General features: G+C 36.5%; 1 protein-coding gene across 1 annotated transcript in view; it reads left to right on the top strand.

Annotated features, from left to right (window-relative positions):
* Positions 1-9,472, top strand: part of UBA2 (ubiquitin like modifier activating enzyme 2) — a 9,728-nt gene extending 256 nt beyond the window's left edge. The window contains exons 2-9 of the mRNA XM_019619663.2: positions 128-305; positions 1,153-1,246; positions 1,339-1,451; positions 1,924-2,079; positions 2,683-2,779; positions 3,371-3,476; positions 4,210-4,346; positions 5,701-9,472. Coding sequence (XP_019475208.1) covers positions 128-305; positions 1,153-1,246; positions 1,339-1,451; positions 1,924-2,079; positions 2,683-2,779; positions 3,371-3,476; positions 4,210-4,346; positions 5,701-5,879 — 1,060 coding nt within the window. The 3' untranslated portion in view covers positions 5,880-9,472. The remainder of the gene's footprint in view (positions 1-127; positions 306-1,152; positions 1,247-1,338; positions 1,452-1,923; positions 2,080-2,682; positions 2,780-3,370; positions 3,477-4,209; positions 4,347-5,700) is intronic.
* The last annotated feature ends 4,508 nt before the right edge of the window (positions 9,473-13,980 follow it).

The raw sequence follows: 13,980 nt of genomic DNA, 5'->3' as shown, positions 1-13,980 counted from the left end.
AGTAGGGGCTGCTGTAGCTTAAGAATACTGTTCTTCAGTTTAGAAAGCATTTAGTTTTGTTAAATCAGCAAATTCTTAGCTCTTCGAGAGAATTTTTTTTGAATTTATAAATATTCCTGGTATTATTTTTTTCTTTTCCTGAAGAGAAAAATGTGCCTGACCAACAAAATGAATCCTCCTCAGTTTTGAAAGATCAGCAGGTTCTCGATGTCAAGAGCTATGCACACTTATTCTCAAAGAGTGTTGAAACCCTGAGACTTCATCTGGCTGAGAAAGGTGATGGAGCAGAGCTTATATGGGATAAGGTTAGTTTACCTCATAGATAAGAAACTCTTATATTCTGTGTACTTAATACAAATGTTAGAGTCATTAAGTTTAATTACAACGTAGTGCTATTAAGGACAAAAATGGCTGACACAGCACTAAAAGCACTTTCTGTAAGTAAACAAATACATACCTTAGGTACTTCATATGTCATTGAATGTATCAATTAAGTATTGTGATGTAAAATGATTTACTAACTTTGAAAAGCACAAGTTAAGAAGCAGGTGCCATGTTTTCATTTTGAAAATATTTTAATAATGCCATTCCATTTTTCCTTTGCTGTAGCTTTCTCTAAAACATGTTCTTGTACAGTAGTTTGTAACTAGAGTTGGACACAATTAGTTCTGACAGTAGATATGAGGCATATTACAAGTTCTGCAGAAGAAAAACAAGAAGCAAGGAATTCTTCTTCAGCTCCAGAGACAGTGTGATCTGCCTGTGCTCAGTTGTCACCTGACGTAAGAAAAAAATGCAGCGTGTCAGTAGGGAGGGAGTGACAACCAAAATAGAAAAGTAGTATTGCAACAGCTGATGAAAATACTTCTTGTTTTAAAATACCAGTGTTTGAAACCAAGCATAAGACACTGTAAGGTTTAGTATTTAGACATTATTTTGAACATGAAAAGGCATTTTATTAACACACTAATGCAGTTTTAAAATACTAAATACGTTTTCTAAACATGTTTTTAAAGTACTGCTGCTCTGTCTAAACATAGTATTTAAATGAGGAAGTATACATACTTTGAAATTACAGACTTTTTTATGTTGCAAAGTTTTTCCAGTGTGTAATCTAATTTTTAAATGCACTTTCCATTAACTTCTTGTCAGGATGACCCTTCTGCAATGGATTTTGTCACTTCTGCTGCAAACCTCAGGATGCATGTTTTCAGTATGAATATGAAGAGCAGATTTGATATCAAGTGTAAGAGTTAAAATATAATGCTTTATTTAATAACCTAAACTTCTACATTTCATTTGCTGTTAAAAATACATGCACTCTTGCTTCTTTTGCAGCAATGGCAGGAAATATTATCCCAGCTATAGCTACTACTAATGCAATAATAGCTGGTCTGATAGTGTTGGAGGGTTTGAAGATTTTATCGGGAAAAATAGATCAGTGTAGAACGGTAAGTGGGAATAAGACACTTCTATTTCTTGTTATTCATTATTTATTCAACAGTCATGTTTAACCTTCTTTTACTAGTACGTAGTTTTACTCCGTATCACTTTTTGTTTCAGTAATTCTGAATGTGTTAGGAATGTTCACTCACCACAGAAAGAAAAGTGGAAGTCTTGAGGATTGTGGAGTTTCATCTGCTTTCATGAAAATTGGCTGCTGGATAAGAGAGAGAACAGACTGACATCACTCGAAACATACTATTTTCATGTTACAGCTCTGTTTGGCAGTAGCTGGTTAGTCAGCACAGGTGTCATTGTGGGCTGGCTGTAATACACACTTTCTCCTGTTTAGTAGGCATGTCAAAGAGGGTTAGGGAACAAGACAACCTGGGATTCTTAAGAGAACAAATCTGTAGGGAAGCAGATTTTATGAGAGCTTTACTTACAGAATAACTTGTTTCATTCTTGTCTGTCTTCAAGATTTTTTTGAACAAGCAGCCAAATCCCAAAAAAAAGCTATTGGTTCCTTGTGCTTTGGATCCACCAAATCCTAACTGTTACGTATGTGCAAGTAAGCCAGAAGTGACCGTGAGACTTAATGTACACAAAGTTACTGTGCTAACACTCCAGGACAAGGTAAATCTTGAATGTTAGCTATGGCTTTTGCTTTGATTCCAGTATTGTACGTTATTAAAGATTTTGTTCAATATATTTTGACTGAATTTTAGCTTTGCCATATTTGCTCTGCTCCTTGTGTTTTTCTCAGGTAAAAGAAAAGCTAGATTAGCCAGTATGCATCTTATTTGTGTGTCCTTGTGTATCTTGTGAAAAATGTATTTTGTCTTTTAAATTTTTATTCATAACTAACAGGAAAAACGATAAAAACATTTCATTTGAATAGTTCAGTAGCTATATTACAGTTCTGTAGTAGCAACAGATTTCTAAAACTACCATTTTATGAAAGAAGTATTTAAAAAATCAAATCAGCGCATCATCTGAACTTGTAAAGGTGAGATCACAGGTGGTGTAGACATTATTTTTTTAGATCCTGAGATTTCAGGTAACAAAATGATAGGGGTTTTGTTTTTGTTTTTTTCTTTCATAAGAAAGAAAAACAAAGTTTAGGCTTTTAGCAAATGCTGGAACATGGGCCAGGATAGGAAAAACAGCGTAATTCAAGGTTATTTGTCTTATGAACATTATAAAAGCAGATATTGATTATGTAATCAATCTTTTCAGATAGTGAAAGAAAAATTTGCTATGGTAGCACCGGATGTACAGATAGATGATGGAAAGGGAACCATTCTTATCTCTTCAGAAGAAGGAGAAACAGAAGGTATGTGTACTGAAGCTTTTTAGATGAAAGTAGATAAAAACTAGAAAGAACCTAAAATACAAGGAATTGTAGGAAGTGGTTTAGTGCTCAGCCTGTAGACTAATAATTGAAGAGAACTGGATTTGCAGGTATGTAAGTGGCTTAAGAGCAGCTATTGGTGTTGTCTAGCTGTATATACTGTTCTGCTTTCCCATATCAATTACTTTCACCTGGAGCATCAGGATTCCACTCAGGAATCAGGTATTCAGATATAAAAATGCAGCAGTTATCTACCCCTGCTGGTAGTCCTTTTCACTTTCTTATTTGTGTTATTTTCATGTTCCTTGTAAGACCTATTGCAGTACACATATTATCTCCAAAAGATACTCCTAAATGTAATAATAGTTAAGTGAACATGACACTTGAGACATAGATAAATCAGAATCTGTAGTTTTAACTTCAGGTTTAAATGTCAGCTTTTACTTCAATTCAGTTTTAAGTATTAATGTTCAGTTTATAGGTTGAACTTCTGGAATACTTATTTTTAATAGTAAAAAAAACAGTCTTTATATGAATAGCTGTACACACCACTGTGTTTCACTGTTTTTCTAGCAAATAACCACAGGAAATTATCAGACTTTGGAATTCGAAATGGCACTCGACTACAAGCAGATGATTTCCTTCAGGATTATACTTTGTTAATCAATGTGCTTCATAGGTAAGAATTCTGAAATAATTATTTTTGTGTATATGTACAGAATAATTCCACAGGGAGTTTCCAGTTACGAATTTTAAATTTGTGAATAAGGCTAAAACATTTAGTTGCTTATATAATGAAAGTAAAGATTTTTTTAAAATAAATGCATATAGTTCAGTGTGTTAGATTTCTTAATTTCTATTTTATTACAAAAGTAATTGGTAAGATTTATCTGAACAATTTGCTCATTAAGTAACATAAAAATCGTGCAAAACTAAATTTGCTTTTAGAGCAGCTAAAAAGGTGAGAAACAGCTGCGTAAAAACGGATAAAGCCCTGCTGAAGTAGTAATTCATCTATCTGTGTTCAGATATGGTAATGTAAAGAGAAGTCACTTTGAAATAATTGGTGTGTGCATTTAACTTTGGGTAAGTAATACACTTATTATATAGAGTAAATCAACATACTGCAGTTTCGGTGCAAATAAAAATGTGAGATTGAGGAAGAAAAGTAATCCAGAGTAATGATTTCCTTTCTTTCCTAAGCATTTTATGGCATGGCATTGGCAGGGGAACAGATTCATGAACAGACAAAGCACAAATTATAGAGGAGGGATGAACAGATTTTCCTTCTTTTAAGTATATTTTCCTTACTTTGTCCCAGTTGGAGGGACTCTGATAATTTGAATGATACATTTTGTTTGTGGAAAAGGCAATGTTTTTGTTGTTCAAAACTGTATACGTTTTTTCTACAGTGAAGACCTAGAAAAAGATGTAGAATTTGAAGTTGTGGGCGACACCCCTGAAAAAGTTGGCCCTAAACCATCAGAACCAACATCCAAAAACATTACCAATGGTAGCGATGACGGAGCACAACCTTCAACATCAACAGGTAAATAGCAGTCAATATTAAAGAAAGTGAAATAGTCTTTCAGTCCAATTAAAATACTTGAATTTTATGACTTAACTTTGCCAGTATGAAGTGAAAGACACTCGAGTTGCCCCTGTATAAATATAATATTAAATAGTAAAAATGCATAGACTGTTTTAAAGGTTTATAGTAAATACAACTTACAATATTATTATGTTATTTAACTTGGAGGTGCTTGAGGGAAGTTGTCAACTGAAACACACTATTTGCATGGTGATTCAAATAAAGTAAAATCCATTCTATCTCATGGTCACCCTATTGTGTGACAAAAAAGAATCAAGTTTGTTGCTTTCTCCCTACAGATTAAAAGTTACTTTGTGGATCTCTTTTATCACATTTTATTCTGTTAATTTATGATGTCTTTTTAAATCTGCTTAACAATAATTATTTTTCACCTGCTGAGTAAGGCATGGCAAAAAAAAAAAAAAAAGTATTTGCTACTTAAAAAGCATCACCATGACTTTTTTAATACAGGGTATTCTTTTGAATATGCCCAGAATTGCTGAACTCAAATACGAGATGTGTAGGCAGTAAAAGCTAATGTACTGGGAACATTGTAGTGTTTTAGTGATATCTGTAGCTCCATCCTAAGCTTTTGGATTATGTTCATTTACCTGTCAGAGTCCAACTTAAGACACAGAAGAGCGTAGTCAGTTGCATCTTGTGTTTTGTTTCATGAATGATTAATGTTATGAGTACTAGGTTCAACTTATGTACAAAACAACCCCTCTGCCCCAGATAGCATTAGAAACTAGCACAAAATTAATTTTTAAGATGAGTTTCTTCTTGAAGTCCACCAGATGTCCTGAAAGTTCATGTTTGGTTCTAGTTTCCCTTCTTTACACCATCCATTGTTATCCTTAGCTCTTTCAAGTCTGCCACTCCACCCTCTCTGTACATGTTTTCTCTCTCGTAGAACTTGGTTTCTAGTGGAGAATGTTATTGAATGCAGTAGCCAGAGGTGAGGCTGGACTACAGCTTTGTGTTTGTTTAAAGGTTCTTAAGGACTCTAGCAGATAGTGTGCAATTCTTCTACTTCATATATGCAAAAAACTAATGTGGGAATTCCTAAAAATATGGGAATATTTGTGTTATTGAAATGTTTTCCATACCTCTAATGAAAAGGGAATAGCCATATGAAAAACATATTTCACAGGTTTTGGAGAAATTCAAAAGATTCTTGCTGTTTGTTGACAGAGATTATGGATAAAGAATGATCTGAGATGTATTTGTTCAGGGCATTCTGTATGTGCTTTGTTTTGAGAGCAGACTGTCCTTACAGTACCTACTGGAATTAAAAATATGTATTTTGCAGCTCCAGATCAAGATGATCTATTTATTATTGATTCTGAAGATGAAGGCCATTCAAGTAATGCTGATGATACGGAAAATAAGAGCCGCAAGAGAAAACTAGAAGATAAAGAGTGCGTCAGTACAAAGAGAGTGCGTATGGAGCAGACAGAAGAGCAAGATGAAATTATAGCATTAGACTGAACACGCAGATGATGTTTGACAAAATGATTGAGTTAATGTAATGCAGCAACAGCATATTATTTGGGGATGTGAAAAATGTCCAGAACTAGACTAATTGTAAGGCTTTTGTTCTGAGGAAACACCAAACCATTGGCTTAAATAATTTTTGTCTGTTTCTCTTGATGATAAAGCTGTCATCTCAATAGAGTCTTCTAGAAGTTTTTACATATTGAATTCCATATATTAAATGTAGTAGAAACATAGTTTTTAAATACTTGCAGATAAGTATTTACTTAAACAGTCATGAAAATAAGCATGTTATTTTTGTGTAAATACCTTATAATTCAGTAGGACAAAAAAAAACCTACTCTGGTTTAGTAAAGGGTCATCACTTGATGCCCAGATTTGTAAGTACCGAAATTTTTCTTTTGCTTGAAGAAAAGTATTTTTAGTCCAGTCCTAAACATTTTTCATATCCTGAACAAGGAGAGAATTCACTAAAGCAAATTAGTGCCATGTTTTAACAGTGTTCTTAAACTTTAACTGGCACTGTGTACATTACTGTAAAACTGTTAATTTACTCAAGTTTTTCAGCTCGTACTGCCTGGTATGTCAATGTAAGAAGCAAATTTTTTGTGTATTGTTACAGTTTCTGGTTATTTATATTTGATGTTTTGTAAACTCAGATACTACTACTATACTGTACATCTGACGGACCAAATAAATGACATCTGAAGTACTTGCTATATACGCTTGCACAGTCCAAGTTTATGCTGATCTATGGGATTTTAAAATGTATAGCCTTCAAAAATTACTGTACTGTTTTCATTTTTCTAAACATAACCTAGTAGTACAGAACTTAAGTTTCACTTGCTTGAGGTGCAAGGGGAATTTTTTTAATAAAACCTTTGTGAATGTTTTTTTTTCCCTTGGACACTTACTGGCTTTTTCAGTTGGAGCACTTGCATCACCACACGCATGCTTTCAGCACCTCATGCCTTCAGAAGGAGAAAGCGCTGGGCTTTTATGTGCTCTACTTTGTGCTTATGGCAAAAGTGCAGCGTTTAGGAACAGTGTCTTAAAGCCTACTGCATTTGTTGACATGTTTTAGTAGCTCTCTGTTCTATCAGTGTTGATTCTTAAAACATGGTAATCTGCCATTTCTGTCACTGCACTGAAATTTCTTGCTAGCTTTGTGTTAATGAACCAGAACAGCTCCTATTCATAGATGAGTACTCAGCCGCAGCCTTATGAAGTAGAGAAATAGAGTGGGCTGGATTTATTTCGTTGCAGTTTATAAACTGTGCATTTTTAACAAGATGTTAACCATGTAATGAATGTAAAAACCAAACATGGCACTTCTTAGTTTCTGTATCCGGTTCTGTCTAATAGAAGACCAGGTTCTCATCCGTATTGAATTGCCAATGCAGTATAAAACTACAATGCAATTAATGTTTTTTTCTCTACTTTTAGGAAGTAATATTCACACATAACAGCTTGTTTGAAGACATAATATTCTAAATTAAAACTTTGAGTTAGTTACTTCTTGGCCAGCATCAGTGAAGACTGAGAGGTAAAGATGTAAATAAGAGATAGAGAAACAAATTTCAGCACTATAATGGGAAGCTTTTATAGTTCTCACTATAAACAGTTAAAGTACTAGAATTTAATGTCTGACATTTTCCAATAACAAAGATCAGCATCTTCTCTCTTAGCTTCACTAAAAATAAAATTATTGGTTTATTAAATAAGTTGTCAAATGGCTTGTTATCTGTGTAATAGGATGTGATTCTCACTGTGGCGTGACAATGCTGTATCTAAGCTGCTGGCATCATAATGTGCGAAGGAGTGGTCTTACTGCAGGATGAGTTTTAGAGAAGTACTGAAAAACTTAAGATATGCATCATCGTGTGATTTGCAGCATAAAAGGTAATTTAGCATTTATATAAGCAATTACAAGCTGACATATTTAGGAGATATGTTTGTACTGCTTTTTTTTTGGGATTACGTAGTTACATAGCAAAAAAAGGCTCTCCTTCCTGTAAAATAATCTAAAGTGAATTAATTCTTCAGTATATTTTTTCTGTATACCAGCAGCTTCTGTAAACATGACAGGATGTTCATACAGTCTTTGTTCTCTTGGGTTCTTAAGTTTGGTAATACTGAATGAATCAGTAAAAATGCAGAATGGTTCTATGCTGGATGAAAATGGCTCTTCAGAACTGATGGAAGTATGAGCATCCTTAAGTGGCTACTGGCCACTAACGTAGTGGTGTAGAAGGTTCCAAACTAAACTTGCTCTTGCAAAAGCAAATTATACATTGTATAATATATAAATGTATAAGCAAATTGTACTTGGATGCATTTACTAAGCTTTTAGGTTTTTGTTTGTTCTTAAAAAAACAAGCAGCTTTTCAACGGACAATTTGTTAAAGCCCTCACAGCAGTAATATTAATATGGGAGGAAACAACACAACACTCAGAAGTTAAAATGAATAAAATATTCCCTAGTTCCTTAGCTTTGCAACCTTGATGCAAGCTCTGTCTCCACTAAGGGTTTCTGAGCCAGGCTCATTAAATCAGTCTACAAATTGCTATTTGCAGTGATACAAAGTGGCCTTTCTGACATGCAGCTTTTTCTATTTGTTTGCTTATATTGATGCTAATTTCTGTGAGACAAGTAATCCTTTCTGGCTGGTTTTCATATTAATTTGTTCTTAATGTTTGTATTTTTTATGTGTGGTGAATTTGAGTGCTGTATATAAAAAGAACGAGACAAACAGTGATATTTTAGTGTAGTTGATTGCAGCTGTGAGCGTATCTAGTATCTGCCTTTGTATGCTATTAGTTCAATATCCTTGTTGTCTACTGGAGCACAGAAAGGAGTATCGAGCACTACTGATATACAACAGTTACTAGGGATCCATTACGTTGTTCTGACTCATTGTGAAGAAGCACGTAACAATTTTCCCAAAATCTTATTGTTTTAAAAACCTGTCTGATTCTCAAAGCATACAGAGAATCACTCTTTAAGGGGCAGATGATGACTGTTCGAGTCAGGGCAACTTTTTGGGTGATGATGTGATGGTCTATTAACCAGTCCATTTCCTGAAAAGCAACTTTAACATGGAGATACCAGTAAGATGTCTGTAGTAGTGAGGTTTTAGTTTTGCTTTATAAAACTATTTCGTTGTTGAATGGCAGGGAGATGGTGCATGATTTTCTGGCTTTTAGACTGTGACAGCTGGCAAGCAGATTGATGTGCCACTTCAGACTGTGACCTTTACGACAAAGAGCTCTTGCTAGCCATTTGTTGGATCACAAAAGATAAAATAAGCCCATGTTCAGTGAGTATATATTGATATTGTATGTGTCAAGCTTTATCTCCACTGTAACAAAGTTTAAATCTGCATTTGAAAACTGAACAAACACTGAATTAAGGAAAACAGTCCCCTCTTCTCTACTCTGTTCTGTTTTCTTCCCTTTAAGTGGAGGTATTTTCTTCTTTTTGCATCTATTATAGAAATCTTCAATTGTGCATATCTAAAATGTTGAATTTAGAAGAAAGCAGAAACTAGGATGAAAGTAATATAACAAATTTTACACAAGTCAGTCATTTATTTGTTGCTCGTCTGAGATTATTTCTGGGTTACTGTCTTAAGCAGAACGATTATGGAGAGCCTTTATGAACAGACAAAGGGATAGGAAGATGCAACTTAATGATTTGGAGGCTTTGATTCTTTTTAAAGAGGCATAGGATGAAGGAAATAAATGTACTTCTAGATACAGGTTGATATAGTAAATACAGTTTATTAACTGTATATACTAAATTGCCGTTTGGTTACTTGCCATGACATTTGTCTTTCTCATCAGCATACTACTTCACTCACATGAGAAAAGTGAGACATTTTCAGCATGGCTTCCTAGAGAAAAGAAACTTAGGGAATTGCTCCACCAGTTCTCTTCAGCATTTGAAGCTACTTCTATTGAGAAACTACATCTCAAACATACTGTAATTCTACAAGTAAGTGGCTGTAGATAGAGACCCACACAAGTGCTTCTGTAATAGCAATCAGCCTTTGGTACCTTACACGGCTGCGCATGGGCCTTTGCTGTTTTTTGTCCATCTAAGTATGGACTGAAGGCAGCAGGAGTGTGTTGGGAAGGAGGGTGACTAAGGCATTTAACCTAGAAGCTTGAGAAGCTGCCTGGAGCTGTAGCTATCAAGGGAACAAGAAGGCTGTACATTGGTGAATGTGTTGTAGAGGAGGAGTGCCAGAGACAAGAGTGCTGACAAGTCTTTTGAAGAAAGCAGGCAAATGCCATGGAGAAACCTTAAGGTATTGCATGTGGCAGCTTAAAGCTTGGGTAAATTCTGAAGACTGTTCTTCTGATACAAAGAGGGTGCCACTGCTGCAACAGTACTGGGAATTTGGAGAAGTTAAAAGCTGGAGAATGCAAAGAATGCAGAAAGCAGACATGTATAAGACCAGCTTTCATTGGTTCCATTGTTTGTGGAACAGCTCCTTCTTGCAAATTGTTTGATTATTTTCATTCAAGGAGTGTTAAATCTATTACATTATGGAAAATACCGTAAAAAGTAAATATAATTCATATTCTCAACAAAAGGATATCCCATTTCTTCTAAAAAGATTCTTCTCATCAGAGCTGAAGTGCATTGTGTTGTCAGGGTGGGAGGCCAGTGCTTGTAGTTTGCCATCTTTCTTGGACTGGTATAACAAGGCATGGTTAGTCTGGTATTCTTCACCAGCACGGAACAAGACATATATAGCAGGACCTGTATATGCAGTGTTTCTGTTGTTTTCTTTTTTAAAATAAAATGTGTTAATGCAATCTGATCTTTTTTAATGGATGATGGTTTGCACTGCTGTAAACAAGCCTTTTTATCACGTTAGTATAAATTTTAAACCTATGTACTCTCCTTTTTTTATATTTTCACTTCTTTGAATGTCTTTGAATAAGAATTCAAGCATATTAAATGGCTGCACTGTTAACCAAGCCAGCCAACTAAACCATGCATTTATGCATATGTAGTGGCTGCTATTAAGCTAATTGATTGTGTTTGAATTTATGGTATTATGTCCTCTGATTGCAGGGAAGTATGACTAAGGCTGTGCACAGTCTCCCAAGTATGAGCCAATTAACTGCTTTGGCCAGGAATGCCAAAAGCAGAAATATGTAAGAGAAGTGGAAGATAAAGCTATAAAAGAAATAAGATACATAAATGGTGTATTAATCATAAGTACTTAGACATATGTTGTCTGTCTAATGTAGCACGTTCACAAAGTGGCCGTTGTGACTAGAACTTTTCAGGGTCTGTCCCAAGTTACATTTGTGCAGCATGGTGAATAGCTGCATTCGCAATGAATAAGAAGAATGTAAAAAATGTTAAACAGTGTTTTATTGCAGATTGAGAATGAGAAATGACCCGCAAACCTGCAGAGTAGCGTTACTGAAAAATAGTTGTGTCCCGCAGTCGAAGGTAGCCGCTGAGCTACAATGCCTTCTGTCCACCAGAAGATGGTGCCCTAGAATACATTCGGTAATTGCAATTTTTAAAAGCAGTGATTTGTGAATGAGTATTTAAAAACAAACAAAAACAACAAAACCACACTAAGCTACAGTCCTAAAAACAAAACAGTGCAGCCTTTGTGATGCTTGTATCTTCATTCATATCCTGAAGTAGTGTAAAAATAGTTGCATGGTCTGCTGCTTTCAGTGAAGTGGCTATCTAGATCTGAAGTATTTTGGAGAACTAGAATGACCTTAATTGACTGTAATTCCAACTAATTACTCAAATATTAATGCATATTCATATCCAGACTTTATATTCTGAAAGGCTTGCTTATGATTAAATTCATCACAATACAAATGAACATACAGGACTCAAGCAAGATAAAGCAATATAAAACAATACAACTAGAACTTAAATGAATAAAAAATAAAAGCTCCAAATCAAAATATTCCTCTTAATATTTTTTATATAAATTTCACAAGTATTTCTTTTTAAATCAGGCTTTGGAACAGAGGGAGGAACAGGGATAATAGTGATATTCTTTACCAAGAAACAAATCAATTTTATAAATGGAGATAAAAGTGAACTGAAGTAGCGCTAAGTCTTATTTACCTGTGGACTTCAGAGTGTAATTTTGTTGTTTTCTTGATAAGGGAGAGAAAGAAGGAAAATGCAAAAAAAATCAGGTAGCATCCAGTTCAACACACAAATCTGACAAGCAGCTTCACGTTGATAAATGGATGAAATGAGAAAATTAACTGCCTCCTGTGCTGTATCAGTAAAGAGATACATTGTAAAACATGCTACAGTGCAAGTCAGGCAGATTTTTGCCACAGTCTTAAGGAGGGCCAAAGTTTCACCAGCGAATTCTTAAATCTGCAGATTCCCTGCTTTGTTGCAGCTCAGGGAGACAGAATCCCCAGCAGACCATTAATTTTCCCTGCCTGCTGGCTTGGCCAGGGTTTTGCTGAAGGCACTGGCAATTAGAAGAAACAGGAGTGTGCTGCCTGTGAGGCCCAGCCGGCCAATATTCACAGATCAATAACTCCACCTGGCTTTTTTGCTCCCTCTAAATCTCACACAAAGGAGTTTATTTAGCAGAAGCAGCTGGCTTTCCTTCATATCTGATGTGCTGATATAACTTAACAGCAGACACAAGGATTGCCACAACAAATTACGAAGTGAAGTTCTCCTCTTTTAATATTCCGTGACAGCTCTTGTGTTCTGAGTTGCACGAGTCTTTTTGCCATATAAACATTTTATTTCAGGTTGTTAAAATTAAACACACGTATTTAAAACAAATTGGGGAGAAAAACTTGTCAGCATTGTCACACTGTAATTGCCAATAATTTTTTCTTTTATACAGCAGTAAGGAGCATGGTAGGAGCGCTTATTAAAGCAACTGCAGCTCTAACTCTATGCGTCTTGTTTGCACAGCACTGCACATATGGTCCTCTGTGAGAAACACAGCGCTGCTCGAGTGCATTGTGTACCTTGCAAACATATTTATCTCACCCATGTGGGCTACATCTGTGGCTGCAGCATGGATAAGCACTATGTTCATTACGTGTGTGACAGGAGGATGATTTGCTGGAGAGCAGGCATGCAGTAGGGACGGAGTGCTGTGCAGGAACAACCCCGGCCCCGGGCTGCAGCAGACCTGACTGGGCCTTGCTTTGAGGAGTTACTTATCCAACATAAGCTTTCAACAGTGAACGTGAGTAATTCATATCATTTGATCCAAACTGCTTGCTAAAAAGGGCTATTTCCTCTGATTCCCCAGCCTCTCTCAGAATCCAGTGTGCTTTCCCATGAGTTAATACCAAAGAAAGCACGTGCTTGAACTGCTGAGGTTCCAAAGGCACACTGAGGAGCTTGCTGCCTGCTGGCAGCATTGTGCTGTGCTGCCTGGCACTGGCTGGCTGGAGCTCAGCACAGAGCCGGCAGGACCATAGCCTGTGCCTCAGCCTCACAGCTCTGCAGTCCGAACAAAGCCACTCGGAATGTTTTCCTGCGTGCGCACACAGGTGCAGACCCTATGCCCTGCTCAGTTAATTGAGAAGTGAAAAACAAAAACTCCTGGAACATTGTCCATCAGCTTATTGTATAAGGCTCTGATGGTCCAAGCTGCCACGCAGAAGAAAGGAGAGCCTGGCTCCCAGGTGGGCTGCATTAGCACACATACATCGACTTATGAGTGGTGTCCTCCATGCCCCACAGGTCTGCTTTTCAGGACCGGTTCTGCTTAGTTTGTTGGCTTGCAGGATTTATTCATTTATTTATTTATTGCCTGCTACCCTACACACAGGTTGCCCATCAGTCGCCCTCCGCAGCTGGGAAGGGTTCCGAGTACACAGTTGCATTCAATGTTTAATTAGGAGCACTAACAGGACAACACGCCCCTGGCGCGGACAGAGCACCTGCAGCCCTGACCTGCGGCCATTCCTGGGCGCAGGGTGCTCAGTTTCAGCATCGTGTTTTTGTTTCTTTGAGAACCGTACGTAAATAACTGCTGCTGCAGCGCGGCTCCCCACCGTGCCGTCCCCCCCGGGAGTCTCGCACAGGTAGGGCCGCCCCGCGCCCGAG

Source organism: Meleagris gallopavo, chromosome 13 (assembly GCF_000146605.3).
Source record: "Meleagris gallopavo isolate NT-WF06-2002-E0010 breed Aviagen turkey brand Nicholas breeding stock chromosome 13, Turkey_5.1, whole genome shotgun sequence".
Taxonomy (NCBI): Eukaryota; Metazoa; Chordata; class Aves; order Galliformes; family Phasianidae; genus Meleagris; species Meleagris gallopavo.
Note: the sequence above shows the minus strand (reverse complement) of the source record. Positions and strands in the feature narration are given on the sequence as shown.